Raw genomic sequence first — 22,305 nt, forward strand, 5'->3', positions numbered from 1 at the left:
CCTGAGCCACCCAGGTGCCCTGAATTTGGTGTTTTATTTCTGCTATGTATGTATAGATCCTTAAGCAATCTACAGCACTTTTTTTTGGCAAGCTTTAACATTGTATCATTGGTATCAGTACATCTATTCTTCAACTTCTTTTTCAACTCTATTTGTAAGCTTCGTTTACATCAATACTATAGCTATTTTTCACTTCTCTGTGGTATTTCAAAGTATGAAAATAATTCACTTTCCCAAAGGCTTGCCATTATAGTGCTATGAACATTCTTGTACACAACTCCTGGGGTACAATGTGTTTCTCTAGGGTATATACCTAGGAGTGGGATTGCTGTCTCATAGGGTTTCTGCATTTTCCAGATTAAATATTACCAAATCATCTCCAAAGTAGTTTGTTTACATTCCTATCAGTGGGGCATTTGGGTTCCAGTTGTTCCCTATGGTCCTAGAAAGGTTTTCTAATACATGTGAAAGGGGTTTGACTTGCAGGCCTCATTTACTATGTTTCCATTTTGTTGATCATTTCATGTGTCTTATTCTGTAGATGACTTATTCACTCATTTTTCCTTTTTATTAATTGAATAATTCTTTACTCTGATACTGATCATCTATTATATGCAGTTATATATATTTTTCTGAATTATTTGCAGATGTTCTATTTCACTCATAAGTATTTCAAGAACAACATTCTCCTATATAACCACAATAACTGACCATTTACAAAGTTTAGCATTTACATAAAACTTACATATTTAGTCCCTAATAATGTTTATAATTTTTGTATCTCTAAGTCCACGACCCAGTCAAGATTCACACAGTGCATTTAGCTATTTAGGTCTGTTTCTCTATTCTCCTTTAGTTTAGAAGAGTTCCTCCCTGGTTTTTTGGGCTTTTATGATACCGATGTTTTTGAAGAGGAACAGTTGCTTTGCATAATTTTATCTGATAATTTTCTCATCAGTAAATTCGGGTCGAACATTTCTGGCAGGGGCGCCTGGGTGGCTCAGTCGGTTAAGCGACTGCCTTCGGCTCAGGTCATGATCCTGGAGTCCCGGGATCGAGTCCCGCATCGGGCCCCCTGCTCAGCAGGGGGTCTGCTTCTCCCTCTGCCCTCTTCCCTCTCATGCTGTCTCTCATTCTCTCTCTCTCAAATAAATAAATAAAATCTTTAAAAAAAAAAAAACAAAAAACATTTCTGGCAGGACTATTACACAGGTGATGTGTTTTTCTCAGTGCCCGACATAAGGGGGCTTTGAATGTCAGTTCCACTGTTGGTTGGAAATATAAATATGAGAATTGCAGTTACACAAAAACCCTGCCAAGATTTTGACTGAAATAGATTTGTATTTAGAGATTACATCTCTTTATTAGATTTATTTCTTGTTATCTTATATTTTCTGTGCCTTCTAAGTCTTTTTTACTTAAAGATTTGTTTTTATGATAAATAGTAACTTTTTAAAAATTATATTTTCTAGCTATTTGTATGGATTATTTATCACTGGTATTATTCCCAGTTTTTTTTGTTTTTCCAAAGATTTATTTATTTCAGAGAGAGAGAAGGAGATAGAGAGCCTTAAGCAGACTCTACACTAAGCACAGAGCCCGATGCAGGGCTCGATCTCGTGACCCTGAGATCATGACCTGGGTTGAAACCAAGAGTTGGACAGTTAACCAACTGTGCCACCCAGGCTCTCCAAGCAGCAGTTCTCTTTTATAAACTAAGTTTGTTATATTCACATTGTTCAAAAGTTAAAAGATACATGACTTACAGTACGTCTTCCTCTAAAGTCTGACCATAGCCATCTAGTTCCTTACCAAAGGCCACCAATGTAACCAATTTCTTACATATTCTCCCACAACTATTTTATACAGATACACATAATTATGTGCATACCATGCTGCCGTTAAATAAATGGCAGGAACAGAAAAGCCACAATGAGGGCCTATTGTAGGAAGGATGGCTTGGTTTTTTAATCTGGTGTTTGTAATGACTGCAAACTTCTCACTCTAGAAAAATCAAATTATTTAATGGAAAATTTCAAAATATGTGACAGCCATTTCCATTCATTATGTTTTGCTACTACAATTCCATGTGCTTAGAAAGAGGAAATCAGGCCCTTTGAAAAGAGCTGATCACAGCCCTTCCCTGTGAAGCCCTTCACTCCTTCAGCGCGTACAGCACATCGTCCTGGCTGATGTTGAGCCGCACACGAAGAAGCAGGTCGTTCCTGCTGGGTTCCACGAGGAGGAGGCGGCAAGAGCTCAGGTGAGAGCACACTGCCATTGTCTCTGACATGGTGGGGTACGGGAGTCCCTCCATTCTGCACAGTGCCACATGTTGACTGTATACCTAGAAACGAAAAGCAAATCCGAGGTCAGACACCAGAAAGCGGGAGAGGAAAGGAAGGTAGTCCTGGTTCTGTACCTGATCATTTATTTCTTCTTGTAGGCAAGTCAGATGCTTCTTATCCAGGATCCTCAATACCTTGAAGGCATCAACAGGTGCCTTGCTGGGGCACAAATGCGGGGGCAGAATGCTAGTTGGGCTTTGGAATCAGAACAGGTCTGAATCCTGGTTCAACTAATCACCTAAATATGCAACCCTGGGCAAGTTATTTCACTTTTTGAGCTTTAGTTTTATCTATTAAATATACTGCCACATCCCTCATGTGTTAATGGATATATCTAGTAATTGTCACTTACACAAACAGTCCTAGTCTCCAGGGAGTGAGAGTTCCAAATGAAGATTGTCATAATTCAAGTCAAATTTTGCTACAAGGGCATTTTCCTTAGCAGATAATAGTGCACAGGTGCCAAAGCCTTGGAAAAGCACAAAGGCCCAGGGAGAATACTGCATAGAGAGGCCAGGAGGACAGTGGGAAACATGGATTCCTAAAGCGCCCCCAGGGGGCCAGGCAAGCCTGCCACACTTCCTGGTCACCATTCTCTTCATAAATCACCCCCACCCCCACCCAGGCTGGGAGCTTGTCAGGAGCAGGGATATTGACCAATTCAACTCAGGGTTCCTAGCACATCTTCCCAGTTAATGACACATTATAGATGTTCAGGAAATGTTTACAAACTAAACAGAAAGCCACTCTGCTGAAGAGCTGTCTCAGGCTCTAGGAGAACAATAACGGGCAAACCTAACTCGCAGTTTAAAACAGAATTTAAAGAAGTAAAGAAAACGTGAAAGGGGGCGCCTGGGTGGCTCAGTTGGTTAAGCGACTGCCTTCGACTCAGGTCATGATCCTGGAGTCCTGGGATCGAGTCCCACATCGGGCTCCCTGCTCGGCGGGGAGTCTGCTTCTCCCCCTGACCCTCCCCACTCTCATGCTCTCTCTATCTCATTCTCTCTCTCAAATAAATAAATAAAATCTTTAAAAAAAAAAAAAACGTTAAAGGAAGTACAGAAGTAGCTGGGCCTCTCCATTTCTATGTCTAAAGGCTTTTTTTTTTTTAAGATTTTTTAATTTTATTCATTTAACAGAGAAAGAGACAGCAAGAGAGGGAACACAAGCTGGGGGAGTTCGAGAGGGAGAAGCAGGCTTCCCGCCGAGCAGGGAGCCTGACGCGGGGCTCAGGTCATGATCCCGGGGTCCTGGGATCGAGCCCTGCCTCGGGCTCCCTGCTCAGTGGGAACTTCTCCCTCTCCCACTCCCCTAGCTTGTGTTCCCTCTCTTGCTGTCTCTCTCTCTCTGTCAAATGAATAAATAAAATCTTTAAAAAAAAATATAGTCACACACACATGGACATACACACTCCCAGGTACACACTCAAACACCTTTAACAATCTCTAAAGGCAGCCCATTAACTATGGACACTAGTTTTAAATAGACCTCTAAGGCACTAGCCCTAGTGAGTCCTTTTACTCAGTAATTGAAACTATGCTCAGAGTGTTTGCATTGATCTTTGTAATTTGTTTTTAAAATGGGTCATTCTGAGAGCCTTATCCCCAGTACACCATAATTGTATTAGGGCAGTAACTCTTGTCTTTGTTTTGTTTTTAAAGATTTATTTATTTAGTTTGAGAGAGAAAGAGAGAGTGAGCACACGCAGGTGGGGAGGGGCAGAGAAAGAGCCCGATGCCATGCTCGATCTCACCACCCTGAGATCATGACCTGAGAAGAACCAAGAGTCTGAGGCTTAATAGAATGCGCCACCCAGGCACCTCCTGTTTTACTCATCTTTGAATCTCTTACTCCTAGAATGGTATCTGGCACATAATACTCCTTCCATCTACTATGCAGAAACCAGTTGCTAAAGGTCTCTTTTCATGCAACTGAATACAACATCATACAAAAATAGGTGTTGGTCTAGGGCACCTGGGTGGCTCAGTTGGTTAAGCGTCTGACTCTTGATTTTGGCTCAGGTCATGATCTCAGGGTGGTGAGATTGAGCCCTGCATTTCCTGCTCAGAGGGGAGGAGATTCTCTTCTCCTTCTCCCTCTGCCCCTCCCCTTGCTCACACACTCTCTCTCAAATAAATAAATCCTTAAAAAATAATAATAGGGGGCACCTGGGTGACTCAGTTGGTTAAGCAACTGCCTTCGGCTCAGGTCATGATCCTGGAGTCCCTGGATCAAGTCCCGCATCGGGCTCCCTGCTTGGCAGGGAGTCTGCTTCGTCCTCTGACCCTGTCCCCTCTCATGTGTTCTCTCTCTCTCAAATAAATAAAATCTTTAAAAAAAAATAAAATAAAAAAAAATAAAAAAATAAAAAATAAAAATAGGTGTTGCTCTGACATTCTTTGGCATAATTGGGTTGGCACAAATAGAGACAAACTCTTACAAAGCCATTGAAATTCCCTCCTATTTAAAAGGCATCAAGAGCAAAATCTAAAAGGATTTAAAGAAAAGATCAATCACCTTTTGAAATGTTGCTTCTTCCAGTCCTGATCGACGGAACTCAGCAAGGATGGCTCTCAGGAAACTCTGTTCCAGAACAGAGGAATTTCTTCAAAGAAAATGAGATGTGAATTCTCATAAGTGGCTATACCACTGACTCAGAGAAAAGCCATGTAAAGTTATTGTGTCTTTAGAGAAGAGAAAGGAAAAAACTGGGAACAACTTTCTTCTATATTATTCAGCAAGGTTTTCTCTACCCCCCTAAAGTTTCAAAATGATACAGAAAATGCCACTATGGAAGCCAGGGAACACAGCAACTACATCTGGAAATATACATCTGCCTCAGTGGGAGAGGAATAGCTGCTTCCTTCCTCTTGTTCCAATAGCACTTTACTTCACTCAGCACCTGGAGTATAACTCAGTAAGTGGTCATGATTCTCCCACTCTCCTAGGTTTGCATTCCTATCTCCCTGTAGACTATGCCCCTTAAGAAAAGGACAGCGTCTTCAGTAAATGCAGGTTGAATGAATAAAAGCTTAGAAACTCCCATGGCCTTCCCACGCTGTGGACCTCTCCTGTGGTCTTCCAAGAAAGGTTCAGGGTCAGGAAGCAGAAGCATCTTACTTTTTAAAAAACTGAATATATATGACATATAACATTATGCATTTTTAAGGCATACAGCGCGTTACTTTGAAACATTTATATATAAAATTGCCTTTGTAGTTATATTTGTCAAGTTACACATGATCATAGGACAATATTGTTATCCACATCCGTTAGAAGCAACTTACTTGATGGCAGTGATATACGACGATGAGAACATCTCATCTACTGCTTGCAGTAAGTGGGCTACAGTGACCAGGCCAGGAGAGTTGGGCTCCTGGCAGGAGAACTCACAGATCTCTGTGGCACGCCTACAAATATCCAGGCAGCGTCGTGCATCTCCGGAAAGGGCTGCTACCTACAAGAGGGAATATTTTATTCCTTGAGGTCCTTTTACCATCTCAGCCCAAGAGAAAAACCAACAGATTCTGGGTTCAGCTAAAATAGAAAGGCAGTGCTGGGAATGGGCTGAAGCCTGACGTTATGTGCTTAGCCCCAGTGGGAACCTGGTGGAAGCCTGGATTTACATTACTACGCTGCTTCTGGGACTCTTCCTTAAGTCCAAACCTATGTCTTGGATTTATGGACAAATCCATAATGGAAAAGGCAGGAATTCTCAGCTTTATTTAAAATCCGGGAAGTAAAACTTAAAAGAGACCACTGGCCCAAGATCATTATTGACCCACCTAGAAACACAAGTGTTCTCATTCCTTGCTTGAAGAGAACAATGTGCCCCAGAAGCAGTCAGCCAAAGCCAAGAGGCTGATGTGGAGCCTATTGATGGTAAAGCCAGAACCTCAGTCTCCCTAACAGCATGTGGTAAATTTTGGAGACCACCTAGTGAATGGCTAAATGAACCAGGATCAAGAGGGAAGGAAGCCACAAAGCTGGAGAACACAGGGGAGTCTGTGGTTAGAGGACTCTGACCAACCCACAATGCCAGTGACCCCATTGCTCCTTTCTTGCCATGCATGCAGATTCCCATTGTAGAGAATCCTGTACTTTCCCAAGCTGACTCAGAAAGCCACCTGCACTTTAAATTTCACAGAGGAAATTCTTGGACTCTGCAGCCTGCAAGGATCTCTCAGTATTCCCAGTACTTGCCGGCAATCCCCACCATTTACCCAACAACCATCACAGGTAACATCCTGCCTGACGACATCCTGAGATAATTATTTCCTTCCAAAATTCACGCTAAGTTAAGTTTACAAGAGCAAATTGTATAGGTATATACATACACAACACAGCAAGATTAAAAGTGGTCATCTGTGGGAAGTGAGATGATCAGAGTTTATAAATGTTTTGTGTATGTTTTCAGGATGCAAATTTAAGACGTTCAAAACAAAGGTCACTTTTCTAGTAACCCAAGATAAAAAATGAGTATCAGCTTATATTCTCCCCTTCTCTGATTCTTCATATCCAATGGGTAAAGATGTCCCATAGATGCTTCCAGCCTACCACTTCTTTCCTCCCATCACCATTACCACTGCCTTGTGAGGCAGCACCATGTAGCCATTAATAACATGGACTCCAGAGCTACTGCAGAGGCCTAAAAACAAAGTGAAGCACGAAAACGCCCAAAGCAGTTCTTGCCCTGGGGGTATCCATGAACAGTGGTGACCATAAATACCCTTTTTCACTGCTGCTGCGGTGAAGGAGACACAAGAAGAGCTGGGGCCCACCCCACATGGAATCTAACAGAAGACCGTGTATACACTTAGGCTCTGACCTCCACTACAGCCTCAGTATGAGGGTGAATGAAAGACGCACTGTGTGGAAGGGATGGAAAAATGGCCTGTGTGGACCCTGGTGCCAGGTACGTGTAAAAAAACGGAGTCTTTGCAACTACAAGCCTTCACGTAGATTTGTAGCCCAAATTTATGTTGTGTCTCCTAAAAACCTGAAGTGGAGATTTTGTTTAAAAATGGTCCCAGTTGATGGGGCACCTGGGTGACTCAGTTGTTGAACGCCTGCCTTCAGCTCAGGTCATGATCCCAGGGTCCTGGGATCGAGCCCCGCATCGGGCTCCCTGCTCGGTGGGAAGCCTGCTTCTCCCTCTCCTGCTCCCCCTGCTTGTGTTCCCTCTCTTGCTGTGTTTCTCTCTCTCTCTCAAATAAATAAAATCTTCAAAAAAAAAAATGGTCCCAGTTGATGGTGGCCCTTGGTAACTGACAGAAGCAAAAACAAATTCTAAATGAACTAACTTCAACCCAGTCCTCAATTCTCAGAGGAAGCTCTAAGAAACACGAACATACAGGAAAAAATAGAAAATAAAATTAGAAAAAAAATCAAGACACAAAAACAAGGAAACAAGGCCACATACGCACGGGAAACAGCAATCAACAGAATTAGATGCACAGAGTTCAGATATCATAATTGTAAGAAACAACATAAAATAGGTATGTTTCTTTATAGGTATAGAAATGAAAGAGGTTTGAAATTACAGGCAAAATTTTGAGTAAAAACAGCATCTAAATTTGATGCCTTCTGAAACCAAGAACCCTAAAAAGGAAGGGAAGCAACAGGAGAGGAGTGGAGAATATAATTCTCCAAGTTGGAAAGAGGTGGCAGAGTAGTGGCTGACTCCACAGACTGGAGAGAGCCAATTCCTAAGCCAGTATGGAGGAATCCGAGAAAAAAAATCTAAGTTACACTAAATATCTCCAAAGTGCTCAGACGACAGCGATACTGGAACTAGAGGTAAAGGGGGATGTTTGGCTAAACTAAGGAGGACTGGCTGAAAGTTAACAAACTGATGCCAGGAGTTAGCAAACTACAGCCTGCCACACATTTTTGTACATAAAGTTTTATTGGAACACAACCGTGACCATTCATTTACCTATTGGGCATGGCTGCTTTCAAGATACAAGGGCACAGTTGAACAGTGGTAACAGAGACCATTATAACCACAAAGCCTAAAACATGTCCTCCCTGGCCCTACACAGAAAAAGTTCGCTGACCCTTGCCCTAGATTCCTTCTCCCATTTCATGCTGTTGGGTAAACATTAGGGCCATCAGGAAGGTTTAGGGGTCTGTGGCAAATTTTGTGCCTTGGTTATTTGTACGGTCGCTATAAAACTTTTTGCCCTGGAGATTATCCCTCTTCTACCATGGCAAGAGTCCAGAGATTTATTCTCAAGCAAGGATTAAGAGAAAGTCTCTGGGCCAGGGAACACTAGGTATTATTGCAGGGGAGGGGAGGTCCCTTACTAGATATAAATGGCTACTGTTTGCATGCTGAATTTGAAGACCTCCACCCTCTCTGACTCCAGCCTACCCCCCCACTCCCAGAATACTGCCCTCCAGGCAGGACACAGGATGCCTACTTGGGAAATCTGACTATTCTAACGGGAAAGAATTGGAGATACTGAAATTGGCCCAATCAGATTGCCCCACAGTGAAGTTCTCAGTGAACAAGCCCCACTCATGTGCTCAGAGCTCCCCAAAAGCTTTTTAATCTTCACTCATACATCAGAGTGGAATAACCAAGACATCTGAGGAAAGTCTCTAACAATGCAAGATAGAGACCAAATTCAACAGACAAAAAGCATCTTGGAGGAAAAGAGAAGACCACCTCAATAAACAGAATGGCATAAAAAAAGGACCCTTCAGAGAGACAAAAAGACAAAAAAAGAACTTTTAGAAAGATAGCAGAAGTGAAAAAACTCTGCCCAACAGAGGGGTTAAATGGTAACTCTGAGCTCCAGAGAGCAAAGCTTGGAGACCAGCTCCCTGTCTGGCTCGCCTCTGACCCCCTGCAACCAATACAGCACCCAGCTCTGAGCTGTCATTACATGTGCTGCGGCTCTAGGTACTCAGAATTCTGATCACTTCGGGCAAGAAGAACCAGAAATAAGTTTATAATTCCTTTAAGTGCTGAAATACTGCAGATGTGTGGTTTCTTGCATTCAGCTTGAAGCTCAGACATTTAACCCACTTCTGTTCCTCGGCAGTGAGCTTGGAGGATGTAGGTATCCAATACCTCACACCTATCCTGGAGTGTGCACCTTGCGAGGCACATTACAGACATGATCTTGTTTAATTCTCAAAACAATCCTATGAAGTAGACACTATTATTTCCATTTTTCAGAGAAGAAAACTAAGGCTCCGGAAGTTGTTAAGTAACTTCCATTTAAGCTTCCAATATCTATTAAGTATCAGAGCCAGAATTCCAACCAGGTTTGCTACTCGACGGCCTCTACTGCCCGTTTCATTATACAAAGCTGCCTGACCCCTGAATCAATTCATCTTCATTTGTACAGAAGCCCACCATACTCATAACCTGCTGATTAATTATACAGTAAGAAAGTTAAAGAACTTTTCACACTTTTGTTTCTACTTTTTGATATTTATGTTTACAGGACTTTCTAAATTTCTCTTCATCTGCAGAGCACCCAACACAAGGCCTCACACTGGCAGGTGCTCAGCAGACTTGCCGCCTGGTTCGTAGGTGCAAGTAGGAGCTCCCCGAAGGTGACTTACCTTCCTGGCTACCAGCTGGATGGCATCGTCCTCAAAGGCCTTTATATGTCTGAGTCGGCATATTAGGATCTGCTGCAGTTGGCTGTGAGTATAGGGCTGGAAGGACATCCTGGTAAGACCCTGGAGAGACAAGACAATGGAGAACAAGTTCATTAATTAACCACTCTGACAGTGCTGCTGGACAGCCACCCTCAGGTCCCTAAGCCTGATTTCCAAGTGCCATGGAACAGGTTACACAGTCCAGCCTGAGACCGCCCCGGATTCCAGCTCCTTTCACTGCTGACAGCGGCCGCCAGTCTCCTGCAGGGTGGCAGTGGTGCTCAAGTCATTTCTCGTTTTGGTGAAGACAACTTTTCTTCTCCCAGAATCATTCAGAAGTAGATCAAGGCAGAGGTGCTCTAATTAGAGCGCGTGGGAGCATCTTCGCCTCTGCAGTAAGCACAGGCTCAGCTCCTGGCTTCACTCGACACGCTTCTAAGTCCCTGATGAAGGACCACGCCCCCAAGGGCGGCAGCGGCGGCGTCTGCCTTGCTCCCCGCTGTACTCCGTGCATCAACGCACGTGCTTTGCATTGAGGGGCGAGTGCTTCAATGCGTTTAATAAACAATTAGACCTTCAGGGCTCTGTGCAGTTTAAGAGCACCCAGGTGGCAGAACACCAAGATGTGTTTGCAGAAAATCATGCAATGGTGATATATTTAATTACAGGAATTTCAGAAATCACATTTTGTACTTTTCCCACTTATTTTAGTTTCCTGTGTATTTAATTTTTAGAACTCCTTGGCCCAGATTATGGGTCTGTAAGAATGGCTTGAGAACAGCCCTAGGACCTACCAGTCGACTGGATACCCGGTTCATCATGATGCGCTCTGGCAGGTCCATCGTGTTGGCGATGGTCAGGACCACAAGCCGGGCCTCCTTGTGAGTGGGCCAGTCAAAGAGATTGTATAGTACATCTTGTTTCTGAGTCCACAGAAGGTCAAGCTGCCAGGAAAGGGATAGAGATGCAGGATCAGCCACAGAACTGAGCCAGGGCCTCAGAGTGGAAGACCTGTTACCACCGCTTTAGCTGCCTGTGCTTCTCAGGTCCCACCATGAGAGCAGCAAGGACATCAACGGACACAGGCCTCTCACCATCGAAGAACAGGCTCAGATGAATGAGGGATGAGAGAAAGGAGGCAGGACCTCCCTCTGAACCCAGCATTTGCTCCTGGAACACCACAATCAAGCACCATGCCACTTTTCCGGTCCTCCCAGAGGCGCCTCCTTACCTCATCCACAAGCAGCACGGTGGTTTCCTGAGAGGACCTCCGGGTCAGGAAGCGCTTTGCCAGCAGTTCTGCCGCATGGTTAGCGGTTGCCTTTTGGCCGGTCAGCTTCTGCAATGCGGGGAAAAGCAGGTGTGGTAAATGGGAAGGATTTTACTCTCCTGAGCTTAATGTTAAATTTGTAGTAGAGGAAGCAATTTAGTGTGAGGACTTTGGTATCCTAAATTCTGCCTTCCACTCTGGTCTTAACCTTAACCTGGAAGGAGAAGAGAAGGCACCAAAAGAGATGATAAAGTCTGTGTTTGAAATGCAAGTGAGCCACAGGCGGGTCCCAGAAGCATCTCCAAAATCATTACTGCATGACTCTATTTATAACTGGACATTACTTGTCCCAAGAAAACCACTAATGAATACAAGAGCCAGGTTCAAACTCCAGCCAACCTCTAATCTGTTTTCCATAGTTGGCCACAGGGCCTCCTGTGTGCCAACAGGTTTCACCACGTCAGTAAGTCCTGGCTTCCAATAATTCATGCCCAGCTCCTAGACTTTAAGGTCCCTGAGGGCAGGAATTCTGCATTCTTTACTCTTGCTACCTCACACAAAGGACAATGCCTGGCACACTGTAAACATATCAATAAGCACAAAACCTCTCCTTTTTCAGAAATATGCCACCAAGAAACTCTATTTTCCGAAATGCTCAAACAGCTTTACTCACCTGCAAGATCTGCACATAGACCTGATGGGGCTCTGTCAGCTTCATCCCATTGACCTCGATGTATTGAAAGGGAGGAATGTCATTTACTTGGGCGGCCTGCTGCAGGCACCGTATCACCTCGTGCACAGTGGCAGTCTTCCCTGTCCCTGGGACCCCGGAGATGTACATGCACCTGCAGCAAGAGGGGAGGACCCGTGGGCTGAGTCCGTGCCAGCCGCCTCACACCATAACCAACCAGTTAGAGGCGTGGGGATGTGTGAAGGAAGGGCCCAGACCCCTGAAATGTGGAGGTGGGGGCAGTAAGGACCGTCCTTGGAAGCTAATCAGAGCAGGACCTGGTTACACAGAATCATTCATTCTACAAGCAATGCTGTATGCACAGAAGACCAGCTTCATTTTCTCTGAATGACAGAGTTTTTCTTCCTAGAGAATTACTTTGACAACAAAAGCTGCTTTAGAAGCCTTCAGGCTTCAGCAACAATTTTGCCTATTCTCCTGACGCTGGGAAAAGGCCATTCAGTTGAACTGTGACACTGAGGTGGTAGGCCAGCAGGGGGTACCCCCCAGACCATCCAGTTTGCCTCAGCATTACTCACCCTCCCGTATGGTCAAGGAGTTTGCTTTCCACAAAGTTGTAGATGTTTTGGAATTCCTGTTCCCGACAGGGAAGAGACTCAGGTACAGCAGAAACATGCAGCCTACGATCGGTGATAAATAAGGGGAAAGGAGGACTTCAGAAACATTTCACCATCCACTCAGTAACAAATGGGGCAGGTTTCTCTATGAAACTTCAATTACAAATCCACAGGAATGCCTTCATTCTCAAATCTCTTCATTTGGCCTCATAATCCCTTTCTCCACCCCAATTACCCAACTGATAGGTTCTAACCAAGGGTACATATCACCTGGGGAGCTTTCCTAAATTACAGGGATGGCCTTCATCCCATAATAGATTCTGATTTATCAACTTGTTTTCTGGGAAGATCTTGGCTTACGTATTTTAAAAAAGTTCCCGCACAGTTCTAAAGGGTACCATAATGGAAAAGCAGTATTCTGATTCATCAGCCACCTTCTATCCCTGGGCAAACGGTGGCAGTAGCCTAGGTTACTCCTTCGAGAACCTGTCCACATTATCCCACCCAGACACTGCTTGAAAGGTTTCTTCTCTCTAAACACCCGTGTTCATTTTACTCTCTACCTTTATTATGTACACGAATGACTACAAATTCCTTGTTTGATGTGAATGAAAACAGAGACCCATTTCTGCCTATCTAACAGGGGCCCACGAGCAGTGTCACCTCAGCCGGGCCTCCTCCAGCATGCTGGCTGGCTCCTGGGCAGCCAGGTTTCGGCTGGGGATCTGGGGAGTGGCATGGCGTGGTGTACTAGGCTTGGGCTGTGTTCAAAAAGAGAACATATTTCAGAAGGAAAAAACCAAAGCAAAACACCATCTAGGACACATCAGCAAATCTGATTCATGATGATCTGATAAAAGAAGTGGTGAATACCTCTTAGTGCCTTTCTGTATAAAGTACGATTCTCCCCCTCTCTCATGTTACAAATACTGTTCACAGGCTAAACACAATTTCTTTTCTCTAATTTATACACAGTCCTGGGATTTGAAAACAATGTCAATCTGAGTAAAGAATGAATGAAAGTATGGATTAAATACTATTTAAAAGTAAAATATTATCCTGAAAGACAAGAAATTAAGAAACCCTAATTACCCTACCCAATACACAGTAGGGTAGGAGGCATAAACCGAGGTTGATGCATAGGTTTCTCCTCTAGATTTGTTTGAAAATATGGTCAAACTTTAGCTCAGCACTTCCATAATCCACAGACTTGGAGAGACATCACCAGATTTTTCCACTCCAAAGCCCTAGGTCACTATTCAGTCTAGTCTGACAGCCCTAGTCTCTTTTCTTTCTTGCTACTGGCTCTCTAGAGCAGGTCTGCTACCCCATCTTCATGTTCTTTCCACAAAGCACTCACTTCTGTGGGGGCATTTCCCCTCCCCACCCTCTGATTTCCCCAGGCTATAGAGTAGTAAGAGCCTCTCCACTGCTTCCTCAGGCTTTAGAAAGCACTTACACCCTAATAGTTTTCTATCTCTTACCGTTGGAGAAAACAAGAAAGGACTACCAAAACCTTGTTGAGAAGGTATCAAAAACCTTGGTGGACTTCTGACCTTTTTTATCATGCTAAAGATGCCATCACACCCTAATATCCCTTGTTCTGGGTGGGACCCAGCAGATGCAATCAGAACCTTGATAAGCTATTTGCATAATGAGAAACTCCAGGTAAGATTATCACTAATCTAAAGGTGATCTATTTGATTTCCTTTTCCGGAGGTCTTTTTTGACTTCAGCCCAATCACATTTTTCTTGATATGGAAATACGGAGATCAGCTTTAGAAAAAGTCTCCTATTAAATAGACATTTCCTAAAAACAATATACTCCAGAAGAGTTTCCTGATCAAAGACTCATACACTAATAACCTCTGGGAAGGTCACAATAACATTAATAAATTAATGGCCCTGAGAACTCCTGTGACAATGAACCAATTTAACTGTGTAATTCAAACATTTCTCAAACACATCTGAACATGGTAAGACCCTCTTTTAATAGGTTCAACATTCTGCTAAAATTCCACAGGAAGCAGAAGAGATGTCCATTTACCTCTTCCCTCTTAACTTTACACAGTTCCTCACTAAGACCTCAGTCGTGCTCCGTTTCTCAGGTGAATCAAATGGCGCAGGAGAAACAACATAGCCCAGCAGCCCTGGATTTGAGATCCGATACGCACTGAGCACTTGCAAGAGGACTACACTGCCATTTGGACCTTAGTCTGCACTTTCTGATTTAGTTCTTCTTTCCAGCCTATCTCTTAATGTGGGCAAGGCATCCCATGATGGTAAATGAAACTACCCCTCAAGCTATAACCACTGCCCTGGCGCCAGCAAGACCCTGCAGGACTGACCCCCAAGACAATGATGGACCTGACTTTACTGCCCACCAGCACGTACACACCTGCCTTTGTCCCATTTTCCTTATACAAACCTAGAAGTATCTCCAGCACTTTGTAGAGTCTTTGAGAGGTTAGAACACTGTCTTCTCGGGGGGTGGCCTCACTGAAATAAACTCCTTTCTTGTTTCACTACCACTCATCTCTGCCTTTGGATTTTGTCAGCGGCAAGTGGCCAAACCTCATCTGTTTGGAACCCCTGGAGCCAGGGGCTCTTGCACCCCTGCGCCCCGGCTCCACAGATTACGCATAAAGCGTTCTGCTAGCGTTTGTGGGAAATGCAAAGATGAGGAGCCAGATCTCGTCCCTCCCTCAGGAAGTCTGGCTCTTGGCTATTTGGTTCTGTATCTTAAAAGGAACTTGGATTCAAAATCATTGCTACTGGATTCATTTTCAGTCCTAGGGTTCACTTAGATCTTTTCTTCTATGAATATTCCAAGTGGAATAACTTTGAGTATGACGGACCTGTGCTCAGAATCCAGCTGTGACTGTGTGACCTTAGCCATGACAATTTTAAAATTAAGAGAAGGATGCTTCACTGGCAAACAAACCTAAAACAGCCTTACGGTTTTCTTTGGTGTCTTTGAGGGGGTCTGTAAGGATGACTTCATGGAAGAGCATAGGTTCTTGGACACCCTACTGGATGTTCTCCTTGGAAGGGGTGGTGTGGAAGTCTCTTCCTCCTCACTGCCAGAGTCTGAAATCTCTGCTGCCGGCAGAAACTCATCCTCTTCTTGGTCACTTTTACTATTACCTAAAAACCTGAATGGTGGGACACATTATTTTCTGATATTCAGTATCTAAATAAAAAGCTCCCTAATAGGTCACTGTGGACTAGAGATATTACACTCTTTCCTACAACCAAGTAATATAGGATGTGCTCTGCTTCTTGGGCCCTTGCTACTGTGATGCTCTGCTAAGGGCTTTAATTATATTATCTTATTAAATCCTTCAACAACCCTGTGACTTGTGTATTATCAGTCCCATCTTATAGAAGAGGAAACTGAGACTTAGAAAGGTGAAGTAACCTTCCCAAGGTTACATAGTATTACAAAGCTCAGGTTAAAATCCAAGTAGCCAGAATCAAAGTTCATGCTTTTAGGCACTCCACTAACAGTCTTGCTGCGTATGAATAGGGGGCCCTGGGAGCCCCCTGAATCCAGGACAGTGTTTCTTGCCCCTTTCAAACTGTGACATTTATGTAGAATTAACATAATCCCAGACATACCAAGTAAAAGGCAAATTTAATGGAATAGCAAATAACAAACAAGAAACATAGGAGGCTTTAAGAGTTGAGATTATGGATATCATAGACAGCAGTGATGAACGTTTCCTGCTTGCTAAGAACAGGCTTACCGAAGCTGCTGCCTAATCCGATTCAAAGTCAAGAGAGAACTCTTCCTATGGATCCGATGTGGGGTAGAGGTAGTTTTATCCTGAGCTTCTGGTTCTTCTGCCTCCCTGCAAGATATCACAGCAAGATGACGAGAAACAGTTTTGGGCACTAGGAATCAGCAGCGGGCACCAGAAGTAGTCAGGTGGCCTGACTGGCTCCTACTGTTTTTACAGCTACTTTGGAGGGATTTGGATTTGGAGGGAACTAATCACACTTTGCCAAAAAGTTTATAATTCAAGTCTGACTCAAAACCAAAGATAAAGTTTACATGAAGCTTATCATTCAAATCAGACTCAAGACCTCCCCAGCCAGAGATCAGAATGTACTCATGCCAGACAGAGCTTCTTGTCCTCTTTCGTTTCTGAGGCATTGATGGATTTACTGTCTAGGCTCAAGGTGAGCAGAAATGCAGCTCTGTATTCAATACAAAGCATTTACCAAGCAAACCTATTATAGACCAGGTGCTGGAGTTTCTGAGCAGGAAATACAGCAATGTGTAATCTCTGTCTTGTCATGACATTATTTGTGCAGCCCATTATTTACAAACATTGTCTCGTGTCAAACTGCAAAGTTAACAAACTAGATGCATTATCTTCTTGTACTATATGTATTTGAGAATGGTTTCCAATTTAAAAAAACAAAACAAAAAACAATAGGAAAGTGAGTGTTAACATGTGGCAAAGAGCCAGAGCAGGACTGTGAAGCAATCCAGGTTTGGGAAATTATCTCCTAGAGCAGTGATTCCAAAAGGACAGCCAAGTATATCAGAATCATCCAAAGAGCGTTTCCAAATGCAGATTCCTGGGCCTAACACTTGGAGATTGATTCGCTATGTCTGGGAAGAGGCTTAGAAATCTGTAATTTGGAAAGGTTCCCGGGTGATGCTACAACAGTCAGATTTGAGACCTGCTGCTCTAACTTGAGCAGCCGTGTCCCACACACGTCACATCACATAAAGGAGCTCAGTTTGCTCTGTGGGAGGCAGGGTAACGCCCCAGTCACCTCTTTTTGATGTTTTCTGGTTTCAGAATCATGAAAGGCACAGCCAAGGATTTCCAGCCCCTCTTGATAGGGGTAAGTGTTCTTTCCTCACTCGTCTCTGTGGTTTTCAAGGCTGGGACTCGGGTTCTCAGGATCCTGTGACAGTCAGGTGATGCCTTCTTGTCATCCTTGGCACATGAGCTTTGAATCTCTCCAGTTTTCTGTGGGGCTTTCAGAGCTGGAGATGAAGTATGAAGTCCATCAGGCTGAGACCTCTTCGTAGGTGAGGTGATCTCAGAGAAGGCCACTTTTCGTTTACTTCTTCTGGGAGAATCCAACAAGGCCCCTGAATTCTGCTGGGAAATCCTAGTGCTGGGTGTCCTAGGGAGACCTAATCAAAGAGAAATCACCACAGACAATGTATGAATTTTATAATGAGCACTATACACAACCTCAATCTCATTAGAGCTAAATTCATCCATTGAAGTTATACAAACACATGAGTTGCCCATATATATATTTATTTATTTATTTATTTTTTAGATTTTTTAAAATTATTTATTTGAGAGAAAATGAGATAGAGAGAGAGCATGAGAGAGGGGAGGGTCAGAGGGAGAAGCAGACTCCCCGCTGAGCAGGGAGCCCAATGCAGGACTCGATCCTGGGACTCCAGGATCATGACCTGAGCCGAAGGCAGTCGCCCAACCAGCTGAGCCACCCAGGTGCCCCTGCCCATATGTATTTAAAAAAAAAGAAAAGAAAGGAATGCTGCCTCATTGTATTCTAGGGCCACTTTATTTTTTTATTATTATTTTTTTTAGAGACAGAGCATACATGTGTGAGCAGGGGGAGGGGCAGAGGGAGGACAAGAGAGAGAGAGAATCTTAAGCAAGCTCCATACTCAGCACAGAGCCCAATGCAGGGCTCGATCTCACGACCCTGAGATCATGACCTGAGCATAAATCAAGACTCAGATGCTTAACCAACTGAGCCACCCAGGCGCTCCATGAATTGCCTATATTTTTAATTATTCCAAGCTAGCTAGCTTTCTTTCCCGAAGCTAGCTTGCTTTTTAAATTTTTCATCTCTCCTAAATTCCAGGGTGATTTTCCTAATTAGAACCATAAGTCAACTGTTAAATCAGCTTTTGTGAATAAATGTTCAGCAATTTCCCTGAAGTAAACTACCTAAAGAATGCTTAACCAGGGATGATACTGCAAGCCCTCAGCCCCCACTCAACAGCATCTGAAAGAATTTCTATCAGCCGCTCCGTTTGAGTAACAAGACCTAGATTTTTTTTAACTCATATTCTATCTGCCAATAGAGAGGAGATGGATCCCCGGGGGCAATCAAATGGGTTCTGTGAATACATAGACCCACATGTGGATTTGCCCCTCTCTCACCATGACAAAGGTACCAGGAACCAAGTCATTCATTCAGGTATCAATGTAAAGCTGTAAAACTGGCAGGATATGTCCCAGGTGATAGGAGAAAACAAAAAATTGAGACTCAATCCTGGTCCCCATCCATAAGACACTCTAGTCTAACAGGGGAGATGATGCACATCAATGTCTATAATATGAAGTAAAATTGTCCTAAAGCACCTAAGTGCTAGTTAATATGGCTTTTGAGGTAGACCTTGAAAAAAGGACAAGATTCCAACAGAGTTGAAAGGGGAGGGAGGAGGAATATAGAGGGAGAATAGATGAGATGGATGAGAATGAAGGCAACAAGGCTTTCGAAAGCACTGGGCACAGAGGCATTCACTTTAGTCCCAGCAGGTAGTTATGTTGGGATTAGCTGCAGATAAGGTGAAGAAAGTCATCTAGCACCTGCGTGGAGAATATAGGGTAACTCATGTCTAGATTAATATAAAAATGTCCCAATGTCCTGGTCTCCCTCATACCTCATTTTCCCCTTTCTGTTAAAAACAATTAACCCAAAACATTTTCATCATAACCTCTCTCCTCTAGTTACATAACTGTGTCAAGTCCAGATTTCTTACCCTAACTCTCAAGGTCCTGTAAAATCAACAGTCAAAAAATACTGCCATTTATTTCTAAATGGTGATGTTGCCAATTATTTCTTTAGTAATCTTTTGGTATTTCCCAATGTTTTACATGTTTATATTCAGCTCCTAAATACCCATTATACTAAGGAGCTATCAAGAACACAGATAACTTATACCCAACGAACTTGGCACATACACCAAGAATTCAGAAGGACTAATTACATATAATAGGATGAGGATGAGCTCTCAAACTGCCATGGAGTGGCTTCAAATACATTACAAGTGAAAAAAGTAAGATGAAAATGATATATCCAGTATGCTACTCTATTGGATAAGAAAAATAAAATTATATGCATATTTGTGCATCTGTATGTGTGTGTATACATATGTATCTGCTCATTTTTGCAAAAAACACAGAAAAAATAAACCAGAAACAAAACTGATTACCTACAAAAGATGGAACAGAAACGGAGTACAAAGGCAAAGAAAGGAATGGGGCTTCTCTAAGTACACTTTTTTTTTTTTAAGATTTTATTTGTCAGAGAGAGAGCACAAGCAGGGGGAGCATGGCAGGCAGAGGGAGAAGCAGGCTCCCCGCTGAGCAAGGAGCCCAATGCGGGACTCGATCCCAGGACCCTGGGATCATGACCTGAGCTGAAGGCAGACGCTTAACCGTCTGAGCCACCCAGGCGCCCTAAGTACGCTTGTTTTAAATAGCTTTGAATCTTATTTTAATGTTTCACATGCTTAAAAATTAACCAGATGGGCAAGGCCCTAAAAATAAACAGAAATAAAAGAACCTAACTGCATATCACCAATGATATAACCATCAGAAGAAAAAAAAGCAATTAAATTAAATTTACTCCCTCGGTGGAATATATTCTAAAGGCATAGAGACCTGCAAATAAATTCTGAACTTTAGTTGGTAAGTGAACTACTGGTAGTAGTACTGGGATAGCAATTGGTAAACTACTTTGTGTCTGGGCGCCTGGGTGGCTCAGTCATTAAGCGTCTGCCTTCGGCTCAGGTCATGGTCCCAGGTCCTGGGATCAAGTCCCGCATCGGGCTCCCTGCTCAGCGAGAAGCCTGCTTCTCCCTCTCCCACTTCCCCTGCTTGTGTTCCCTCTCTTGCTGTGTCTCTCTCTGTCAAGTAAATAAATAAAATCTTTAAAGCTTTCGAAGTTACAGGGCTCAACATTACTAGTCATTAGGGAACAATAATGCAACAATGACATACCACCTCACATCCATTAGGATGGCTACTATCAAAAACACAGGACACAGCAAGAGTTGATGAAGGAGGGGGGAAATAGGAACCCTTGTGCACTGTTGATGAAAATGTAAAATGATGCAGCTGCTGTGGAAAATAGTATGGTGGTTCCTAGAAAAATTAAAACTACAACTATCATATGACCCAGCAATTCCACTTCTGGGTATATACTCAAAATGAAAGCAGAGACTTGAGCAGATACTTGTACACCCATGTTCATAGCAATAATAGTCACAATAGCCAAAAGATGAAAGCAACCCAAGTATCTACTGACAGATGAACAGATAAACAAAATATGGCATATATGTACTATGGACTATTATTCAGCCTTAAAAAGAAAGGAAATTTTACCTCGAATAGCCAAAGCAATCTTGAGAAAGAACAATGCTCGAGGCATCAAACTCCCTGATTTTAAACTATATTACAAACCTACAGTAATCAAAACAGTATGGTACTGGCATAAAAAACATACACAAAGATCAGTGGAACAGAACAGAGACCTAAAATAAACCCACCTACACAGTCAATTTACAAAAAAGCAACCAAGAATATACAATAGGGAAAAGACAGTCTCTTCAATAAATGGTGCTGGGAAAACTGGACAGCCACATGCAAAAAAATGAAATGGACCAACTGTCTTACACCATATGCAAAATCAACTCAAAATGGATTAAAGAGTTGAATATAACACCTGAAACCATAAAATTCCTAGAAGAAAACCTAGGCAGTAAGTTCCTTGACATTGGTCTTGGAGATGATTTTTTGGATCTGAAACCAAAAGCAAACACAACAAAAGCAAAAATAAACAAGTAGGACTATATCAAACTAAAAAGTTTTTTTTTTTTTTTAATTTAATTTTATTTTATTTTATTTTTTTATTTGAGAGAGAGAGAATGAGAGACAGAGAGCATGAGAGGGAGGAGGGTCAGAGGGAGAAGCAGACTCCCCGCCGAGCAGGGAGCCCGATGCGGGACTCGATCCCGGGACTCCAGGATCATGACCTGAGCCGGAGGCAGTCGCTTAACCAACTGAGCCACCCAGGCACCCCTCAAACTAAAAAGTTTCTGCACAACAGGGGAAACCATCAACAAAATGAAAAGGCAACCTACTAAGCGGGAGAAAATATTAAGAATCATTTATCTGATAAGGGGTTAATATCCAAAATATATAAAGAACTCACACAATTCGATAGCAAAAAACTAAACAAGCTGATTAAAAAATGGGCCAAAGATCTGAATAAACATTTTCCCAAAGACATACAGATGGTCAACAGGTACATGAAAAGATGCTCAGTGTCACTAATAATCAGGGAAATGCAAATCAAAACCACCACGAAATAACAACTTACACTTATCAGAATGGCTATTATCAAAAAGACAAGTGTTGGTGAGGATATGGAAAAAAAGCAGGTTGAGCCTGCTTCTCAACCTCTCCCACTCCCCCTGCTTGTGTTCCCTCTGTCAAATAAATAAATAAAATCTTAAAAAAAAAAAAAAAGATTTTATTTGTCAGTGAGAGAGAGGGCACAAGCACGGGGTGCGGCAGGCAGAGGGAGAAGCAGATTCCCCGCTGAGCAAGGAGCCCAGTGCAAAACTCGATCCCAGGATGCTGAGATCATGACCCGAGCCGAAGGCAGACGCTTAACCAACTGAGCCAACCAAGCGTCCCTAGAATCTAAATAAAAAAACAAACAAACAAACAAACAAAA

The 22,305-nt window shown here is 43.0% G+C and overlaps 1 protein-coding gene across 4 annotated transcripts in view; it reads right to left on the minus strand.

The window, feature by feature from the left end:
- Positions 1-2,003: 2,003 nt before the first annotated feature.
- Positions 2,004-22,305, minus strand: part of ORC1 (origin recognition complex subunit 1) — a 32,046-nt gene continuing 11,744 nt past the window's right edge. For all 4 annotated transcript variants that reach the window (XM_081816943.1, XM_081816941.1, XM_081816942.1 and 1 more), the window contains 12 exons: positions 17,338-17,707; positions 16,296-16,400; positions 15,506-15,701; positions 13,210-13,307; positions 12,508-12,609; positions 11,912-12,083; positions 11,200-11,307; positions 10,763-10,912; positions 9,930-10,049; positions 5,636-5,805; positions 4,866-4,953; positions 2,004-2,347 (listed from right to left, as the gene is read on the minus strand). In XM_081816943.1, coding sequence (XP_081673069.1) covers positions 2,156-2,347; positions 4,866-4,953; positions 5,636-5,805; positions 9,930-10,049; positions 10,763-10,912; positions 11,200-11,307; positions 11,912-12,083; positions 12,508-12,609; positions 13,210-13,307; positions 15,506-15,701; positions 16,296-16,400; positions 17,338-17,707 — 1,871 coding nt within the window. In that variant the 3' untranslated portion in view covers positions 2,004-2,155. The remainder of the gene's footprint in view (positions 2,348-4,865; positions 4,954-5,635; positions 5,806-9,929; positions 10,050-10,762; positions 10,913-11,199; positions 11,308-11,911; positions 12,084-12,507; positions 12,610-13,209; positions 13,308-15,505; positions 15,702-16,295; positions 16,401-17,337; positions 17,708-22,305) is intronic.

This window comes from Leptonychotes weddellii, chromosome 4, assembly GCF_054177405.1.
Source record: "Leptonychotes weddellii isolate Sample4059 chromosome 4, ASM5417740v2, whole genome shotgun sequence".
In the NCBI taxonomy this organism is placed as follows: Eukaryota; Metazoa; Chordata; class Mammalia; order Carnivora; family Phocidae; genus Leptonychotes; species Leptonychotes weddellii.